Source organism: Halichoeres trimaculatus, unplaced genomic scaffold (genome assembly GCF_033239565.1).
Source record: "Halichoeres trimaculatus isolate MK-OKI-2021-1 unplaced genomic scaffold, fHalTri1.1 fHalTri1_scaffold_8, whole genome shotgun sequence".
In the NCBI taxonomy this organism is placed as follows: domain Eukaryota; kingdom Metazoa; phylum Chordata; class Actinopteri; order Labriformes; family Labridae; genus Halichoeres; species Halichoeres trimaculatus.
In genome coordinates, this window is record NW_027437186.1 from 22403071 (window position 1) to 22423741 (window position 20671).

The 20671-nt window shown below is 40.5% G+C and overlaps 1 protein-coding gene across 1 annotated transcript; it reads left to right on the forward strand.

The window, feature by feature from the left end:
- Positions 1-634: 634 nt before the first annotated feature.
- On the forward strand, positions 635-18657 carry wapla (WAPL cohesin release factor a). The gene is made up of 20 exons (XM_074675936.1): positions 635-933; positions 1618-2025; positions 2200-2896; positions 5379-5686; positions 5843-5973; positions 7268-7363; positions 7936-8097; positions 8744-8880; positions 9739-9850; positions 11101-11331; positions 11714-11825; positions 12000-12097; positions 12356-12432; positions 12937-13112; positions 13265-13380; positions 13483-13719; positions 14695-14911; positions 15789-15877; positions 15964-16059; positions 16951-18657. Exons 2-20 carry the CDS (start codon positions 1644-1646, stop codon positions 17014-17016), a joined length of 3540 nt encoding a protein of 1179 aa, XP_074532037.1. The 5' UTR covers positions 635-933; positions 1618-1643; the 3' UTR covers positions 17017-18657.
- Positions 18658-20671: the final 2014 nt, after the last annotated feature.

Genomic DNA, 20671 nt, shown 5'->3' on the forward strand with positions numbered 1-20671 from the left:
ACCCATAAAAAATAAAAGCTGAAATAACTCAAGGCAATCAGTGTATTTTACTCTGACAGACTTTTCTGAATCTTTATTAACTTTTGGGCCCATGGTTTTAGGGAGAACTCAGGTATTTCTTTGATACAGTGTAGGCAAATAGAGATTAACATGTGGATAAAAAAACTTCCAAAATCATGAAAATCATGTTACCCCTGCATTACTTTAACACTTGTTCCCAGAGACTGTTTTTTGGGGTTTAGATCGACTTTAGATGACTATTTGAACGAAATTGCCTTATAGTTTGCTCATGTTATGTATTTTACTCAAAGACAAAGAGGAAACTCAAAGAAAACATATTCCAACTGCTTATTGTCTATTTAGAACAAAGTTCAATTCGGCAACAAATAATGTGCAGTAGAGTATCGAAAGGCACGACCGTGACTGCGCCGTTCTCGTAGACTGTATGGCCGTTCTCTTTGGCACGTCTTCAAGTTTAAATCGAGTTATAAAGTCCTCCAGCGCCCCCTATCGTGTATTGTGGTTTAAGTTTTACACCAATCAGAGGACTGTTTGCTGACATGATCTAATGGTGCCGTTAAACCTTCCCTTCAGTGATTGGCTATTTCCCTTCTCGGAGCGGACTACATGGGGGTCTTGGCTAGGAACGAGGAGGGAGGGGATATTTTAATGCCCGCCAGTAGCACTACAGAATGCTAAAAGTCCGGATTATCCACTGTATTTGGCGACTGTAGCTACAAAAGCTATTCGGTCGCATTTTTTCGGTGTTGACAATTATTCTGGATGTGTATTCGGGTTAGAGGCGTGTTTCTAGAGCTGTTACTGCAACGCTTAACGGACTTTACCCGCTTAATTTGTGCGCGAGTGGGAGATCAGGCCTAGCCGGCTGGCTTGAAAACAAGCGGACGTTTAGCTAGATGCTGGAGTAGAAAGGTAACTGTGTTTTTCGGGTCTATTAATCTCAGTACGAATTTAAACATTTCTTAATCTGGTGATTTTTATATGTTGAATAACTTAGTTTGCACTTTTAAATAATAAAAATAAATCAACATTCAATGCAGTCGGATGTAAAATGTAAACATAGGACTAACGTTAGCCCAGTTTAGCAATGTTGAAGCTAACAGCTAACTGCTAACTTTTAAGTAACTTTACAAGCAGCTGCAGCAGGCCTACCTTAAATAAACCGACGTAGTTTTGTTAAGTTTCTAACAGTATGACGTAAAGCTAGGTTTTCTAGCCATTATTTTACCTCACTTAACACATATCGCTACCCTTTAGTAACGTATTGATCACATACGGTCACCAGCTTTTTTAAAATCATAGCAGCTGCGGCTAGTAAGGTAGCTGTGCTAATTTCTCGTGCTATTAACCAGTAGTTGACACTGGATTTGAGTGCTAACACCAGGTTAATTGACCCGCTGACTTGACTTGATCAACCAGAACGGGTCATCTGTTTTGCTGCGTCACATTTAATTTTACAATAACTTGTCGTACACGTTTAACAGCTACTCTTGAGCTCTCGCTGCAATAGAATTGTACACTGTGTGACATATGTTCAAATGACGTGTATGTTGAATGAAGTGCGTTTGATGTTGAGCTGTCTGCCTCTTTTGACAGGGAATATGTAAAATAAAGCAGCCATCATGACATCCAGATTTGGTAAAACGTACAACCGTAAAGGAGGGGAGGCTAACTCCAAATTTGAAGAGGTTTTCTCCAATAAAAAGCCCACTCTGACGACCAAATGGGGGGAGACCACCTACAAGGCACAGCTGGGGGCCAAAAGGCCTCTGTTAAAACCTGATGTGTCTGATTTGGCCAAGAGGCCAAGGCTTGAAGACAGTGACAGTGAAGAAGACCCATTTGGATTTGACAGTGATGATGACTCCAAGACTGAGACCTCTCACAGCTTGGCTCAGGCAGAAGTCACAGAGGGCGATGTGACAAAGAAGACTGCAGTGCAGGGCATTCGGACAGTTGTAACATCCTCACAGGGATCTGTCAGTTCAGCATCTATGCTCACAAGTAAGTGATCAATACTTACTGTGCATCACCATTATCTGTTGTTAAACAGTTTTTCATCATTCATAGTTCAGCTTTCATTCAATTAGTTTGATCTACCCTTGTGTTTTATTGATGGTTTACTAGTTTTTTGTTGCAACTGCTCTTTTTTACTGAAATATTTTTCTTCATTCACAGCTTCAACTCAAGTGCAGATTTTAAAAAATAACCAGCCCTGGGTCAAGAGTACATCCGTTAGCAACCAAAACCCTGCATGCAAAGCCTCTTTGTCAAACACAGCCCGCTCTGATGATCAGGACTTCTCAGTGTCTCAGAGTTCCATTTCCAGCTCTACTAATAGAGACACTATCCTCAAGATGGCCACTGATGCACCAAGTGGTAGCAGAGACTTCCAGACCTCCTCTTCACATGATGGACTGCAGTCAGAAGAGATGAAAAATGCTGAGCAAGAGCCTCCACCAGAACCAGTGGACAACATCCCCCCTTCCCCGTTTACCCTAAGGGCCTCAAATTGTAAGAAATACCAGCGGCCCAACAGATCCACCAAAACATCATCTGACGCAACTGGAAGCAACAGCACCCAGCCCACAGAAACGACGAGTGCCCAAGTTAAACCCAACAGTGTCCTTTCTGCTAGTACAAGTAGTACTTCTGCCAATACTAAACCAGCCGCCAAGCCTGCAGGCAGGGGCGGTGGGAGGGTACGGGACTATACAGTTCTGCACCCTTCGTGCTTGTCTGTTTGTAACGTCACCATTCAGGATTCAATAGAGCGGAGTATTGATGATTTGGTGACTCCAGCTGTCCCTGCTGACCTGGGAGAAGCAGGTCAGATGAAGAAGAAGACTGATGCACCACCACCTAAACCTACCAGGTAACACATAGTAACCATGTTTGTTATAACTTTGAAAAGATCTTGATGCTATTTGTAAGTTTTGTGACAAGTGGCTTACTTTGTATAAGCTTTCAACTGTTGATCCAATGCATGCACATTGAAGTATGCATGCCATAAGGAATGAAAACTCACATAACTGGGTGCTCATCCACCTACTTAATTATAGTATTGCTTTCACCAACTAGTCTTCTGCTTCACTCAGAGCTCCATGTATATGCTTAAAGAGATACATGTATATATTTTTCGAAACCTGGGGAGTGAAATGAACACTGAATTATAGGTATAGGGCTCATACTGAAGCTGAAAGCCTGTCATTAAGGTTATATTAGAATGTATTGCTGTAGCGTTTAGTCTCAGATAGAAGTGGTTGTTAAGTGTTCTCAGAACCTGTAGTGCTAAAAGACCTTTTTGAAATAAAGGTTCAGACGTCAATGGAGAGTGACACTGCCATATAGAAAACAATTTGCCACTTGAGTATAGTTGCAATTGAATATGTGCTTGGGGTCAGTTCTTTTGCTGTCAAAGAACGTTGTAGCACACTCAGAAAATTTCTACTTAAATTAAAGCAACAAAGTGACACTTAATATAATTAAATTGATTTAAATTACTCCAGCTTTGATTTAAAACTATTGGTTTAATGAAATAAATTGGTTTATATTTACTAATAAATTAGGTGATATTAATCTATATTATCTGGCTGAAATTGATATCTATTTATTTAATATATTGATGATTCACATTTATATATACTAATTTTATGGGTGAAATTGAGGCTGACCTTCTAAATATCTCAATAAAAATAATTTGGATTCAATAAATAAAATGAGTTATATCAACTTGTGATTGGTACTACATGGCTTAAAACCTATGTAATGTTCTTAATTGTCAGTTTCTTGCCGTAATATTTCTTTGTTAAATCTACTGAATAACCTGCCCTCTATTGCAAGTATTTACTAAAAGTTAGCAAGTAAATTACTGTACACAAGATTATAGTAGGTAAACATTTTTTTGCAACTTTGTTTACTCATATGTTTTCTGCACTTTTCTAAAATACGTCTTGTGTACTTTCACAAGTTAAATAGAAGTTCTTCAGCTTAAACAAACCCTGTTTTTTTTCTGTATGTAGGGGGCATGTACAGATAGAGGTGAGATGCAGTAAAGCAAGGTTTCATATCCACTGTGTTACCTCTTCACTCACGGTGACAAGTGTTAGGACATGTCCACACGTAGCCGGGTCAATAACGCCTGTCGTCCACACGAAACCACAGCTTTACGTCACTTAAAATGATGTTTTCTGAAAACTCTGGCCAAAGTGAGGTTTTGGAAAACTCTGGTTTCATGGTTTCGTGTGTTCGCTGTTAAACTGAGTTTACGGTTCTGAAACAATTCAGAGGCATCCTGGGTATAACTTGAAAGCTGTAGCTTTACTAAACAGCGGGGATGGGCTGAGGTGTGTAGAAATTTGGGAAACAAAGTTCAGTAAATGCAACTTTTACTTTGCGTTCAGAACAAAGTTTGATTCTGAATCAGCTTATAGGCTTCTGCCAGTAAAGTAAAGTGAGTTTCAGCATTATTCAAACAAAAATGAATAAAATGCAGCTGATAAATGATACAAATTAGATTAAACCAACATAATAACATATATAATTGCACATAGTAATTTTTTGAATGTAAAGGTTACTATAATTTACTTGGTAAATATTAATTTAGCCTAGTTTTAGAAATGATTTTTATTTGTATTGCACACGTTAGTAACAAGTTTTAGCTCACACTTTTCAAAAAGGTCAAGATGGTGCTCTTTCTTCTGTCATTTACCAGGAGTAAACATTGATCCACCATGAGCAGAACACTTTGCACCATTAAGCAAGTGACTTTTTAACAGGCAGAAACCTTGAGCACAACCAGACTACTGTTAAGCAGCCATCTGCTGCAGCTGTGTTGGGCTGCACCTTACAAATCATTTGCACTGCTGTCCATGTAGATCTTATATCTTAGGCTGTCAAGACACTGCACTGCCTGCACTGTGTATTTAGGTTGATTTCTTGTGTCCTTTTATATTTTCTTTCATATTTAAGTTTCCATATTTTTCTTGTGCTTACTTTTTTAACTTACATTTTTATCTGTACTTTCAGTAGAGAGGAACATTAGTTTGTTTTTTCTCTGTCCTGGCATTTATAGAGAACTGACAGTACAAACCTTTGAATCCTTAGAGAGAGAGAGAGAGAGAGAGAGAGAGAGAGAGAAAAGAGAGGTGGACAGAGACAAATGGCAACAACAAAAACAACACAAGATAAATAAGATTCATAACTTCACAGTTGGAAGTCTGATGGCATGTGCTCTGATTCAGTAACAGCGTTTCACTCAGTGATCTCAAGACGGAAACTTTGCGTCGTTAGAGGCTTGTTTTAATTGGATGTGAAACAAATGAAAACATATCTACTCCCCATGTTTTTTTTTTCAGGTTCAGACCCACCCAGGCTAAGGCCAAGAAGACCAAGACTGAGACCAAGCTTGAGTTTTTTGGCTTTGAGGATAAAGAGGACCAGGGAGGCAAGGAGGGCCCAGAGAGCGGCATGGCCGGCAAGAGTAGCTACAAGATCAAGTACTTTGGCTTTGATGACCTAAGTGAGAGTGACAGTGACGATGAGAGCTCTCAGGCCAAAGAGAAAAAAGCAAAGAAGGCGGCCACAGCCTTAGCAGCGCTAAGCTCGGGTGCAGACAGCCCTCATACCAGCGACTCTCAGGACAGCCAGGCCAGCAGTAATACAGGTGATGAACTGATCCTAAGCAAAGACTTTTTACTGGAGTTAGCACTTCAGTTACATAAAAAGTGATCTTTATCAAAGTTTGTGAGAGATGAAACTGTTGAAAGACTTTCAGTTCAGTGCTAGTGCCTTGCAGCCAACATTCTGTTTCCTCTGCCAGACGCATTCGATTTCTCTGATGACTCCAGTCCTGGCGGTACCGAGGGGCAAAAAGTGCGTTCTGGGAAACCAGGGGAAAAGTCCAAGGACGGTGGCAGTGGATTGAAGAAGATCTTCAGTGGACCTAAAAAGGTAATGAAGCGTGCTGCTGACAATTGTCCCAGTCAGGTTTGATATTTCAGGTTTTTCACAAACGTTTACATGACACAATTCCCTGCCTGTCCAAAGATATGCAAAATTGATGCAGGAGAGGAGACCATTGATCAAGGAGGGTTGGAAAAACAGCTTCAGCAAACTCTACATTTATGTCACATAGTTAATTCCACAGTGTAAAGTTAGATTATCTGGATTTCCAGTTATACTTGTAAGGCTGTATAGGTTGATGTCTGTACGTGGTCTGTCCTTCCAGAAGCCAGCTAACTGTCTACTAATCTCAGCTGAGGGGCTGACTATTGATTAGACTAAGGCAGTAACTCGAGTGTAAACTTGCAACCCTGTGGATCAATTATTTGCTAGGCCAGACAATAGCATCCAAGGCTAAGTATAAGGAGGCTGAGGCTCGTAGCCTGGATGTGACCATTACTAAGGTGTAAATCAAATCTATAAGTCATGGATTGAATCCTAGGTAGAATCAGAGCGTTAGAGAGACCTCACTCTTTATTATAGATGTTTGATTACAAAGTTAAATTCAATAATGTAAGAAAAAAAAGATTTAGTAGGAAAAAAATTGGTTGAAATAATAATACTGAGCAATGGGGAATATAAGTTATTAAATAAAATGCAAGATAAGTATAAATCAGATATTAAATACAATATGTAATATAGTTGCTGCATACCAAAGTCAAACAACAGTTGTCAGTTTTATTTTCTCCTATAAGCCTCTCTTGCCCCGATCAGCTGTTGCTGACTTAAGCAAAGACAGCAACCTCTCAGTAGACCTGATTTGAACCCTTACCCCACACAACTGTTGTTCAGTCTCTTATTTATCACGTTGACTTTGCTTTGATTCGTGGTATCTTAAGAACCTTCACATTTGTCCTGTTTTTCCTCATCCTGTTGTGCTGTGGCTTTGGGTTGTTTGTGCTCTGTCTTCATAATTCCGTGTGTTTACTGTTTTTACATCATCAACACACTCTGCAAATTGTCCTTTGTGATACAAAAAGTAGAAGCAGAATGTGTCGTATCGAGGAAATGTTCTGTTGCTGCTTGGGGTCTGTTGTGCTCCCCGCTGCGGCGGCTGTTCCTTCAGTTTAACTTGATGATCACAGTTTGCACTATTTGTATTCAGTTGTTTTATTCCACTGACTATAGATTTTGCAATTTGCTTAAATGGCAAATGAAGATTAATGTCTTCTTTAAAGGCGAGAATGTTTATGGAATACTAACCTCTTATTCATACTTGGTATAATACCATGCCTTCCTCCAGTCCCCTGCTAAAGCTGTGTACAACGCACGCCACTGGAATCAACCTGAACCAGAAGAGGTTCCTGTTCCTCCACTATCTCGATCTCAAACTGCTCCGGTAAGATGTTGCTCCTTATAGTTATTTTTTTATGTGTGTGTAGCTTATATCCAAAAAATGTTAAAAGCTCATGACAAGTAAGAACATTAAAGGGTGAAATGAGTTTGTTCAACACATACAAACCATCTAACAGAATATTATGTTGAGCCAATACAAAGAGGAAATACTCTTTATTTACTGGATGCCAAATTCACCTAAACTGGTATACATTTGGGAAATGTTGCTTCTTGGTCTCTAAGTAGTCAACAGTTTTGTTTAACCGCTCTAATTAGTCTCTCTCTGTAAACATGGAGTTCTTTTCCTGACGAATAAACCTGTGTTTACTTTTACATTTAGTGTTGAACTCCCCCTGTGGAAATTAATGTTCGTTCAGACAAACTAATCAGCGTCTGGCAACTGGGGTTTCAGAGGTTTTTAACTTTGGACTACCTTGCCTGACATCTGTTAACAACACTTAAAGGACTTGTGTGCTTAACAGACTGTTCAGCTGTGAAAAATCTTGCAGACATGTCATTACACAGATTTTGTAACTTTGGTATGAGTCGTGTTTCTCCGCTTCTTTTCTTCCTCAGGCGATTTTATCGAGCAGCAGCAAGGACAGCAACTCCCATAAAGATGACGGCTTGTTCAAAGCCCCTCCACCGCCGCCCAAAGTCATAAAGTCAGAGACCATCCCCACGCGACTTAACCAGGATATTGTCACTGCTCTGAAATGCAGAAAGGAGCACAAAGAGGTGAGTCTGGAGCTGATGTTTTTAGACAGGCAAACAAGGGAAAGGAGGGACTGCTTTTAGTAGCTTAGTGTGTTTATTTGCATGCTGCTACAAGGTAATCTCTCTTATTCATCCAAAGAAAGTGTCTTTTTATGAGCTTCAGCAATAAAGGAATAACATTTGTTTGTAACATATCAGGTTCTCCTTCGAGAACATGAACCCCGGTGTGGGTTGGAGGTAGAAAAGGAAAAGGTTGCTGTTGCCATTAAGCTCCCATACTGCTTGTGTCATTTACAAATGGGACTTCTAGCCCCACATCAGCCTATTAGCCACAGAGCTCCTGAGGTAAAATGGCTTCAGCAAAGCTGTTTCTACACAGTTGTGTTATCTTTAACCCTCCTGTGTCGTGCTGGGAGCACACACAGCATGACTTTTGGTACTGGTAAACACACCAAGTCAACAGCTGATCAGGCCCCAATTCCCCATGCTGGGCCTTTATTGATGAAGGGTATTAGCACAGTCAGCTATTGCCGCTAATGGAACCAACAGAGAGGAGTTTGAACAATGAGCGCTCGTTCTCACTGGGCGTGTGTGAGCTGATTGGAGTCTCTGGACAGATGCACAGCTTCCCAATTAACTGTAATTAACCCCCTTCCTCTTCCACCAGCTGTACACCGTGGTGCAGCATGTGAAGCACTTCAATGATGTGGTGGAGTTTGGAGAAAATCAGGAGTTCACAGATGATTTTGAGTACCTGGAGACGGGGCTGAAGAGCAGTCAGCCACTCAACACAAGATGCCTTAGGTAAGTGGGAAAACACACTTAAAACATCATCGTGTCGACACCAGTGGAAGGCAGCTTAAAGATTTAGTTTTTAGTGGCTTGTTGATGATACTTGTTTGTAGCAAGTGTCATCCTGAGCTGATTGAATGTTACGAGGACCTGCCACCTTACTTGAGTGTCATTTTTTTAAGCTTGAAAGTACAGCAATAAGTGGACTCAGCTTTAAACAATCAAAACTTTGACGTTTGTGCAAAGATCCTTTATTGAACAGCATAAAATAATGACTACAATCCCCACATAAAGCAGCAAGAGGTTGAGTGAATGTATCAAGAAGAAACAGGTTTTCATTCAGTGTGTGTGAATCCTCTGAGTGAAGACTCCTGCAGTGCTCTCTTGTGCTTTTATTTATGTTTTATTCGTATTAGGACAAAATGAGTACTATAGAGACAGTTACTCCCCTTCCCTTTTTTTTTGCTTTGACTTCTTCTGTGCATGCATCTCACTTTTATAACCGTCTTCTGTTGGGGTGAGTCACGATGAAGCCTGTTTTTCTGTGGTCTCACGGAGCATAAAGTCATTCCGTTGTGAAAATTGAATCCACTCAGGAGAGACAGCCTCAACTTCAGAAAAGTTTCAGAGAATCCAGCCTTCTTTTCTGAAGATGTTTTTACTTGAAAAAAGAAGAAAGAGGGAAGAAGGAGAAATGGCAGAAAAATTCAAAACAGAACATATTGGAAAAAGAAATAACAAATAGTGATACTGATCCTAGAGAAGGCCACATTCAATCTCACTCATCTTAGCTTCAGCAAAAGAATGTAGTGACTGAAATGAAATATGAGACCCATCATAACTGCTATTCCTCCTTTATTTCTGTGGCAGTATAATCAGCCTGGCCACTCGCTGTGCCATGCCTGGTTTTAGGATGCACCTGAGGGCCAGAGGGAAAGTTGCGCAGGTCTTCAAAATGCTCAGTGATGCCCCACAACACCCAGTAAGTACATCTCCTTATCCTTCTTCTTTTATGAGCAATACTTGTCTGCTCTACTTTTTCAGTCTCTCTTTCTTGAATGGCATTTGTTTTGGTGAAGTTCTTAAATTTTGACCAAAGTCTTTTTTTGTGTTATTTTTTTTGACTAAGCCTGGCCACATAATGGACAACACTTTGATCTTATCCACATTGAAAACAATGGGAAATGTTGTATTTAAAGAAAGCTCAAACTGAAGTGTAACATCATAAGCTAACCAGAAACACAACACCTTAAGATTTAACTGACATGTGATCACTCAGAACACTTGCATGAGTTGACTTAAGATGATAAATGCACACATTGAGAGACAAGAGTTGTCAGCTGGCAGCTTTTGTTATATGGCCAAAACTTAGAGTAAGTGAAAAATTCCACAAAATATTCCCTAATTTTCAAAATTTCACTTGACTCCGTTTTTATTTGGGTCCACACACGGCTGTAAAGAGATCCAACATCCAGTTGGTGTCGCGCCCCAGTCAGCTTCTCTAATTGATTACTGCAGGTTTCTTTCCTGGAATTGTAAATATCAAACATGTTTGATATTTACAGTCTCTGGTTGGGGAGGCTCTGACAGATAGGAGTCGTATTGACACACACTTGAGGATTATTTGGACAAATGATTGGTGACCACAAGCTTTGAGTCAGGTCACACCTCTGCAGTCATGGATGGTGGAGGAAAAAAGGCCCTAAAGCAGGTTTCCAGGTGTGTGGTCAGCCTCAGCTTGTGTCCTAAGCTTGTTTGTGCAGCACAAACATTTGAGTGCAGGGTGATCCCACGTAGACATCAAAAGTGGGTCACAGAATCAAAGCGGAAGTGGAAGCATATGCACGTGATTCACCATGTGAAATAGTCCTGATCAATTTTCTTCGTTTCTTTGTTTAAAATATCCAATGTACAGAAACAGTATTTGTGGATATTTCATATGTTGTCAAATAATTATTTAAAGATGAATGTTGAGAAAAGTTTCAGCCATGTTCTAACAACTTTTTTACTATGCTGTATCTTCAGTGAGAACTTTCCCTAGTACAAAAACAAGAAACTCTTTTTTACTCTCACAGCTATCTTTGCTCACTTTGGAAATACTGCATCAAACATGCATAGGAGATTTCCTCACTGCTCCACAGCTTTCGACATGGCTGACCACACAGCTCACCTTTCTGTGCTCCTCACCACCCACAACTCATCGTAAAATCTGATCTTTGTTCTCTTTTTCAGAACCTTGCTCTGTGCACAGCTGCCCTGATGTACATTCTGAGCCGGGACCGTCTTAATATGGATCTGGACAGGGCCTGCCTGGAGCTCATGATCAAGCTGCTCGAGCTGGACCAGGACTTCTGTGCCCACCAGGACCAGCTCACAGCGAAGGAGGTGGAGAAGGTCAAAGAGAAGATCAGGAAGCTGTGTGAGACGGTGCACAACAAACACCTGGACCTGGAGAACATCACAGTCAGTATTTCTGAAATGACCAAACAAACATGTTACACTCCCTCATCTGGCTCCTTTAGACCCTCTCAGAAGTGTTTTATACATTTTTATTCTGAAACAGTTTTTTTTTTCTCCAAGTTAAAAGCCTTAATTTTGTAAAGGGACCCCTCACTCATTCTCTTTCTTGTTCCTGTTTTAAAACTGAACAAATATGAAAGATCAGATCGTTGAGCAATGTTTAAATCGTTCATTTTTAAGGTTTATATTCAGCCTTTTAATATGGACAGACAGTCTGGATGATGTGATATCACAACCACTTACACCTGTAATTACACACAGAATTCGAAGTTAACCAGTGAGATTTATGCATGTTGTACATTTTTGTTTGTTTTTCCTGTTATAGACGGGCCACCTTGCCATGGAGACTCTGCTCTCTCTCACCTCAAAGAGAGCAGGGGATTGGTTCAAAGAAGAACTGCGGCTATTGGGAGGTTTGGACCACATCGTAGACAAAGGTACGTGTGTGGGACGCAGAATGCACAGGTGTCAATCAAGTAGGCGGTTTGCAAGACTATATATATCTGTACACACAAAGATCGTTTTTCTAGGTTCAAGTGTCAGTGCAGTTTGCTTTCATGTAGCCATCCTGGGTGTATAATCAATACTGTGTTTGTGTTATTTTACTACAGTTAAAGAGTGCGTGCAGAACCTGAGCCAAGAAGATGACAAGGAGAACCTTGTGGCCTCTTTATGGGGAGCTGAGAGGTGTCTGAGAGTGCTCGAAAGTGTAAGTACTGCTCTTAGAGCTTAATTGTCTCTTTCACCAAAGTGGGGAACAGGAGAAATTTAAGTAAAAAAGTAGATCCGTGCAGAGAGCTGTGAATTTCATCAAAACTGTCTGTAATTTAAAAAAAAACATTTAACATGTGACTGATCAAAACTCTGAGGTCTTACCTCTCATTTCCTCTTCCTTTACCACTTTTTGAGCTTTTCATCGCTCTTTCCTCTGTATTGATTTTACTTCTCTTTCATTTTCTGCTGTCAGGTGACAGTGCAGAACCCAGAAAACCAGGGTTACTTGATCGCCTACAAAGACTCACAACTCATTGTCTCCTCTGCCAGGTGAGCAGCTCATACAGCTGGGAGCTATTATTGACAGGACAGACTCATTGAGACACTGACTGCTATTAACAGTCTGCTTTGTTGCTTGTTTCTGCACAGCTTTTCAAGTGTGTAAATGATAAACTATAAGAAAACCAGGGTCAATTTATTTAGTATATACAAGTTTTTTTTATGGATATATTTTGCCTTTACACAAATAAATTAATCATAGGTACTGAAGAAAAACATGATTAGTGTCCTGTTCAGCATATGTGTCAGCATTGGAGCCAGTAAAGATTACTAAACTGTGGATTAAGTTGGATTAATGTTTCGGTATTGCTGGACACGAGTTAGCTGTCTGGGTCGTGTCTACGGTTAATCTGTGTTTTTAAATCTCCTCTAGATATTAATGTTCACGTCCTTCTTTTTCTCTGTCACCCCGTTGCTTTTTGTCTGTGAGCTGCTCCTAACATCTGACTTTGCTCAATAATTTCTCTGATTATTTTGTTTTTTTCCCACCATCAGAGCTCTGCGGTACTGTGAGGATATGATCCAGCGGTACAGCAGGGCGCTAAACAACAGCTCTCTGTCGTCGTCGAGTGCCGCGCTGCCTCACTGCAGCTTCAGTAACGTGGGCAAAGCGGTGGAGGATTGTATGAGGGCTGTGATAGGAGTGCTGCTGAACCTCACACATGATAACGGTATTCTTGTTGACATCATGCATAGGAACAAAGCACAGTTGTGTGATGTTGCTTACATTGCAACATTGCACTAAGCTTTGTGAATTCACTATTAAGTGCAGTTTTTCAGTCCTCAGCAGAAAAAGTATCAATGATTTCATGTTTGTCTGCAGAGTGGGGAAGCACAAAGACAGGTGAACAGGAACAACTAATAGTAACAGCTTTGAACTGCGTTCTTCGAGTTCCACGCTACATCCCCCAGGAGCAACGCTTCGATGTCAGAGTACTGGTAAGACTCTCAATAACAAAACAAGGCATTTTACCAACATGTCCTGTCTCTGTCCTTGACAGTTTTATGTGTCTTACTCATGTATTCTGTTGTGCACACCAGGGTCTCGGTCTGCTTATTAACCTAGTGGAGTACAGCTCCAGAAACCGACACTGTCTGGTGGACATGGAGTTCGTCACTGAAGACACCTGTCTGGAAGACAGCCTGATGCAGACTGCTGACCCGACACAAGCAGACACAGCAGCAGAAGCCGCGTCAGCATTGTCGAGCACAGCTGAAACTCAGGGAGACGCGGATGACAAGCCTAAATCCAGTGGTGCACTGGCTGCTCTGGTGAAGGTTGGGAATAGTGCTGTGACTCATTCTTGAATATTTTAGCTGTTAGGTTATTTTTTTTCTTTGTCCTGGCTACGGGGTATTCTTCTGTGACTTCTTTTGAAGTTACTTTTGGAGCACTCATGGGGAAAAATCAATGTTTTGTTCTGTTCAAAGAACTTTATTTTATGAACAGATGAACCAGTGTTTCACCCATTTTCCAAAGGCGATCGCTGTAACACCTCTTTGGTACATCAGGGCCTTGATTTTGTTTCATGTTTGGAGACAGGAGAGGAATTCTCACCTGTAAAATATAGGGGGCAATTCAGGGCATAGAAGGCGCTCAGTGAAAAGCTCAAATACAACTTGAAACTTATTTGGTCCTAACTGGTCTGGTTTCATTTGATTTGTGTCAAAATAAAATCTAAATCAAATATTTTATGCCAGGCACAGGCACCAAAACTCAGGCCCTGAACACTTATGAATAAAGATGAAGCCATTTTGCCTTATCATCAATTAAAATTGCCTCTCTATGCTACACACCCAAAATCACCACCCTGAGGTGTTACCTGCGGTGCCTTTTAAGCAAACACAACCATCTGAGGTAGCATATTAAGGTAATTAACGGTTGTGAATCGATGCATGGTCACTTGTGGGTTCGGTTTTTAAGATATAACTGTTATCATCAATGTTATTTCTCATTAATAGCATTACTCTCACCAAAGTCCTTGCCCATCAGACTCATTTGCACAAAGTTTTGTGAAAGCTTGAAAGGAACTTTTGACAGCAAAGTGGTGATTAACTTTAAAATTACCTTTCCCATTTGATACTTAGAGGCATCTTTAAGATGTTTTGGCACAGAATTTGTTCCTTTGTGACCTTGCTGTAAAGAAATATCTTGGCTAACTGCTGTTCTCTTGTTGCCTTTGAATTATTCAGATCTCTTGAGTTTGTGTTTGGAGCTCACAAACCTTTTTTTATCTCTTCTCTAAATTCCAGCTCTTCCTTGAAAGAGAGCGTGCCGCCATCCTGGCCGAGGCAAAGACTGACGACCTCATCAGTGAGGCACCGAAGCCAGCGCTGGACCAAAGCGGCGAGTGGCAGGAGACGTCAGGAGAGATCCAGTGGGTGGCAGCCGAACCCAACGACAGCCAAACAGGGAATAAAGAGAGCGAGAAGAAAGAGGAGGAGGATGAAGAGTTGGATCTAAATAAAGGTAGACGTGTGTGTTTGAAGTTGTGTTTGTGTGGGTTTAAAGGAGAGCTGTTTTTAGCTTTGGTTAAAACCACAGTTGAGACAAATGTGGGTAAATTTGCAGAATCTTGCAAAAAAAAACAAAACTCTGGAATAAAGCATCAGAATGTTTTGTCGGCTGTCAGCCTTTTATACCCACAACGTACGCTTTTCCTTATATGGACAACACAAATATGGATATGAAAAGAAAAGAAATGCTCTTATCCTCATTTTGTCTACCTTTACTGCTTCCCCTGACATCTCTTGAACTGCATTTGACAAACTGTCGACACACTTCAGTTCTCCCAGGAATAAGAGTTGATTGTGCCTTAAACCCTGATATCCTAAATCTACCTGACAAACTTAAACTTTCTCTCCCATCTACTAGGTTTCTGCTGCAAAATCTATGCATTTTAGCACTTCATGGGAAAGTGGGCAGGCACATTCCAACCACTACACCAGTTATGCTTGATTTTGTTTTTTATGATTCAGCTGTACTTTTTAAACACAATAATGGATGAGGTAAAAGATGAATGCACTTTAAAATCATCCGTGCAAAGCTTTTGTTTTTCAGACTGTTTTTTATCTTTCCTCTTTGTCCTTGCAGCAGAGCCTCCAATGCGAACAATAAAGCAGCTGGGACTTATTGGCACTATTAGAAAATTTCACTGAATGTATTAACCACTGTGCAGCTTTTTGAGTAACTTAGCAGTGAATTACAGCTACAGAATTCTATTCAGATTCTATTCAGCAATTTGGAGCATGAGAATGCGACCCTCTCCTCCAGAAGAAAAAGAAGCCTTGTGTGTGTGTTTGTATCTTCACTCTTTCTTCCCTCTTCTCCCTTGTGTTTCCTGCAGCTCTGCAGCACGCAGGCAAGCATATGGAGGACAGTATTGTTGCCTCCTACACCGCTCTGCTGCTGGGCTGCCTCTGCCAGGGCAGCCAGGTGAGAATTTTAGACATACACACAATAGGATTGCAGATTATTTTTTATGCTTGCATTGTTGCCTAACACCTTTCTGTCCGCTGCAGACAAATGTGACTACTGTGAGAGAGAATCTACCTAAAGGGGATTTCTCCATCATGACAGAAATGCTGAAGAAGTTCTTGAGTTTCATGAACCTCACGGTGAGTAGGATCAGGCAAGCTGTCCACATGACAGAAGAAAGTAGCGCTGTATGCTTTAATAGAACGAAACGCTGCAGTGATCATCTAAATGGCCATACGTACGCCTTCTGTTTTTGTAACTGAAAACACTGAGACTACTTACAGAAGGTTTTTTTTATGAAGCTCTGAAAATATCAATGTGATCTTTAGCTTCAAGCAATCTGCACTGAAGTAACTCAAAGACCTTTTAATTGGATCCTTTGAGCAAAAACAGTTTTCTGAGGTGTTTAAGCCTGGATTAAATAAAAAGATTTTTTTACAGGCTGGTGAATCTGTGAAACATCAGATATCCTTTTTGTTTCTGGCATAATTGCAGTGTTAGCAGCCTCATTCAGCTTCTTCAAGAGTAAATACTGTTATTTTGAAGAAATAGAAGCTTTTCTGCTTATTTCTTTAACATTATGTGGAGTGTTTAATTAGGTGGAATAAATGTAAGACTCTCTGATCGTTGCTCATTTGAAACACCTCTCAACAGCTTCTCAGACAGCTCACAATCACTCCCAGAGCCTCTAACTTTGACAGGAAACTGCACTGGGATCAATAAAATTGTATTAATGAATCCAGACAAAGCTGTGTGTGAACAGCAAAAATGAGGCACTCAAATAAATGGTTGTTTAAAAATAAGTCAGGCATTAATATTGACGTGAAGAATTACAGTCACAGATGTGCAGTTTGAAAAAGCTCTGAATGTGACTCATCCCATCAGAAGTAAAGACTTGAACCATCTGTTTCAAAAATATTGTCTTTTCAAGAGAACAGAAGCTCAGAAATCAGTGCGGTTTGTGTCTCGCAGTGGAAGCAGAACATGTTCGCACCCTCACGCTCCTGTTTCTCTGTTTACTCTTCACACAGTGTGCAATGGGCACCACAGGACAGAAGTCCATCTCACGGGTCATCGACTACCTTGAGCACCTTTAACAGACAGCCCACTCACACTCTGCACATCAAAGGGATCCCAGGCTACTCCTAATGCCCAACCCTTAATAAGACAGGAGGGATCATCGGAGACTCAACAGCATTCCCATAACTTCACCTGATCACCCAATGCTGTGATCACTCAGAGGCACCTCTTCGGAGCACAGCCTGAACCAAAGCCCAAGTAGCTCATGTACATGCAGATTCCCTCAGTTTAACTCAACTCACGCCACATTCAGAGTCAGATCCAGATCTGTCCTCAGGTACCTGGGAATCAGGCAGAGGCCCAGCTTGAGTTCAAAACAACCAGTAGAATGTCAAACATCAACGTGGACTGAAAGCTGTTCCTGAAACGTCCTTGAAAGTTTGATGGTGACAGGAATCTGAGTCTGCTCCTGTTCCTGCTCACTCAGCTGGAGAGTGAACCTTCCAGTTCAGATTTTAGGGATCATCACATTTTAATCGTCAAAGCCAAGGGTGAATCATGGATAAGCATGACAAACGATCATCTTCATGGGTGTTAGAAAGATGTCTATGAGTAAACTTGCGTGGAATGATTTTGAATGCTTTCATCTGTTCTCACTTACATGTTTGCAGTTGGCTTGAATGTTTCAAGGGAAAGAGAGCATTTTAAATTTTTGATTTAATGTTCTCACTGTGCCCAATGATTTTAGGTAAATCCAAGATGACAAGGCGGTCTTTCATGTTTTTAGATAGTTTTTTATTCCTTGGGGCATTTTTTTTTTTCATATGAATTATGAATGACTTAAAGAGAAATCCAAGATGCAGACTTCAATTAGACGTTCATTATGTGACATAATTTTGTAAACTAGCATAAATCATGGATTCCCTTTCATTCATTTTTTATTTGGTCATTTTTTTTAGTTTAGATTATTTAAATCTTCATCAGTATGAAATGAAAGTAACCTCATGTATTACGGATGTGATGAATTACTACAAAATAATGGTGTGCTTCCTTTTGAATTTTTTATCGAAGTTTTTTAATGTATTTAATTTAATTTTTTTGTATTTCAAAATAAGTCTTTTATCCAGTTGTCCTTCAAATATATCTCATATGACTTAGCTCAGTGGCTGGACGTAGAACATATATGTAAAATAATTGGCTAACTTCCTATTCCATCTCCAAAATGTGCAGCATTGATCAGCCATCACTGATTTTAACCTTTTTCTGATGGTTCATATATGTCCAGCCACATGTAGCGTCATATTTATCCTCTGATAGTATCATGTTGTGTCTGTATAGGACCTCACACATTAAGCTCCCTTTTATTTATTCCTTTTAGTGTCATTTCTACCTGGAAAGATGCCTCCGCCTTGTACCGCTCACATGTACGCTCACTGATTTGAACGACAGCCATACCTGTATAAGCAGATTAGTTTTTATCTGGTTTGTAGGGCTGCAGTGAACAAGACTGCAACTATGTTTACTGTTAATTACTTTGCAAAATTTCTGCTCTGAATGGTATTTTAGACTGTATATACTCCTGTACATAGCCGTTAATGGAAAATGCTTAGACTACTTTTTTCCCTGGAGCTGATATTTTTATTTTATACAATATTTCTGAGTTGTCATTTGATGAAATTGCCGGAAGAGTGAAAAAAAAAAGTTTGTACCCGTTTCAAGGACACTGTCTTTGGTTACATGTAAATAGTTGTAACTGAAAAAGACAAAAAAATTGCTACTTTGAGTACACTCCCTGTGTGTTTTTCTCTTTTTGAACACAAAGCATTCAGTTGTTTCTTTTATTCACACTCTTTTAAGTGGAACTGTTTTTATGCATTCAGAGCTTTGGGAGGCAAAAGCTTTTCTATACAGAGGAGATGTTACGTTCTCCTTTTATATTCATGTTTAAAGCAGCTGCAGGATGCTAAACTTTGTATTCCTGGCATAAGAGGCAACTCTAAAAGTGTGTAGGTGTTGAGGTGTGTGTGTGTGTGTGTGTGTGTGTGTCTGTCTGTCTCCTCCCCCTCTTAGACAAACTGGCAGGGATGGAGTTAGTGTCCAAAGCGTGGCCGGTATACTTAACAGCACTCAGTGGTGACAGCTTGTGGACACGGCCCCTCAGCCTGACTGACTGCTGCATAATGGAAACAAAAGATTCTGGTTGCACTTGCTAGAAAAGAGTCAAACTTACAAATAGCTCAGGGAGTCTGGGGAAATGCAGTGAAACGCTTTCTGTTAATGTGGATTCCATGCAGGCGACAGCTGTGTCAACTGTGATACAAGTGGGGACCAATGCTGGTTTTGAATGTGGGATACCAGACGGCACAGGATAATAAGTTTAGCAAACAGCCAAAAGTGACATGGGATTTTGTCTTCATGTTAAATCTCATAAGCATACAAATATGTGGTTAAATTGTGTGTCATTGGCAGCCACCTCTACCTTTTATCCTTCAGTAAACACGACTCATTGTCATTGATGGGAGTGAATGAGAGAGTGAGAGACCCCCTTTCTTTTTAAACCTTTCTGCCTCGCTTGCGATCAGTTGCAAGAAGCAGAGTAAACAAGAGGCAGAAGGAAAATCCGCAGTGTTTCCTATATGTTAACAAGATTGATGGGATGTCCTGCACTTAGAGAAAGAGAGAGAGGGAGGGAGAGTGGAGGGGGGAAAGGATGCAGAGCATAGCAGATTAACGTTTCCCCACGTGTCAGTCAAGAAACCTCTCAGTGAGGCAGCACGGCCCCAGGGTGGAGGACTGCAACTGAATTTTACAGCTTCCCAACATTCATGCTTTCATCTCTGGATGCATCCATCTTCCTGGCTTGAATTATTTGTTTTTTTTTCAGAGTTCCCTCTTCCAATGTGAACATGCTGGTACTCACTCATAGCTTGTTGTGGTCTGCATTCACTTTAATCAAAAAAAAAAAAAAAAAAAGGAAAAACTTTGATATTTGTGTTGCAGGCTGAATGCTTGATTAGCCTGTAGGTAAGCCTCCTGTGTAGTGTTTTTCTTCTTTTATAGGGTCTGGATGCCACTAGGTGGTGTGAGTACTCAGCCCCTGACCGCACAGCCTGTGCTGCTCAAGAGAAGTGTGCACACCCACACTTATTTTTGTGTACTTGCACACACAAGTATCTTCTCATCAGTGGTGTTGCCTACTGATTTCCCCTCGAGCTGTAAGAACTCTGCTGTCTTTGGAGAGATAAACGCCCTCATCCCTCTCACGCACACGTAGCTCCTGAGGGTAGTGAAACATTTATGAAGAGACTCGATCATTGCTTGCTGACCATCAATAGCCTTATGTAGTTAAATTATATCACGCGGCCTAAAGAAAGAAACACTTTACCCCCTGTGTGCGGGAACATGTGGACCAGCATTCATCTTTATATCCCGCACTGGTCTGAGTGCTTTCATGACACTTATGTGAAAAAAAATCTGAGCTTTAGGAGGTGTTTGATTCATACCACTGCATGTCCTGTGTGTGTGTGTGTGTGTATGTGGGGGCTGATATCAGTTTTTTTTTTCTTTATCATCTGGAGAATGTATGCAACTAGAACAGATACATTTAGACCTACTCTTCACAGAAAAACTCTTCAGAGCTTTGCTTTTCTATTTTTTGCATCAGAAAACTATATTTATAATTGTCTTGTATGGGAGCCTGAAGCAGACACAAAATATGGGTTGTATTCCCTG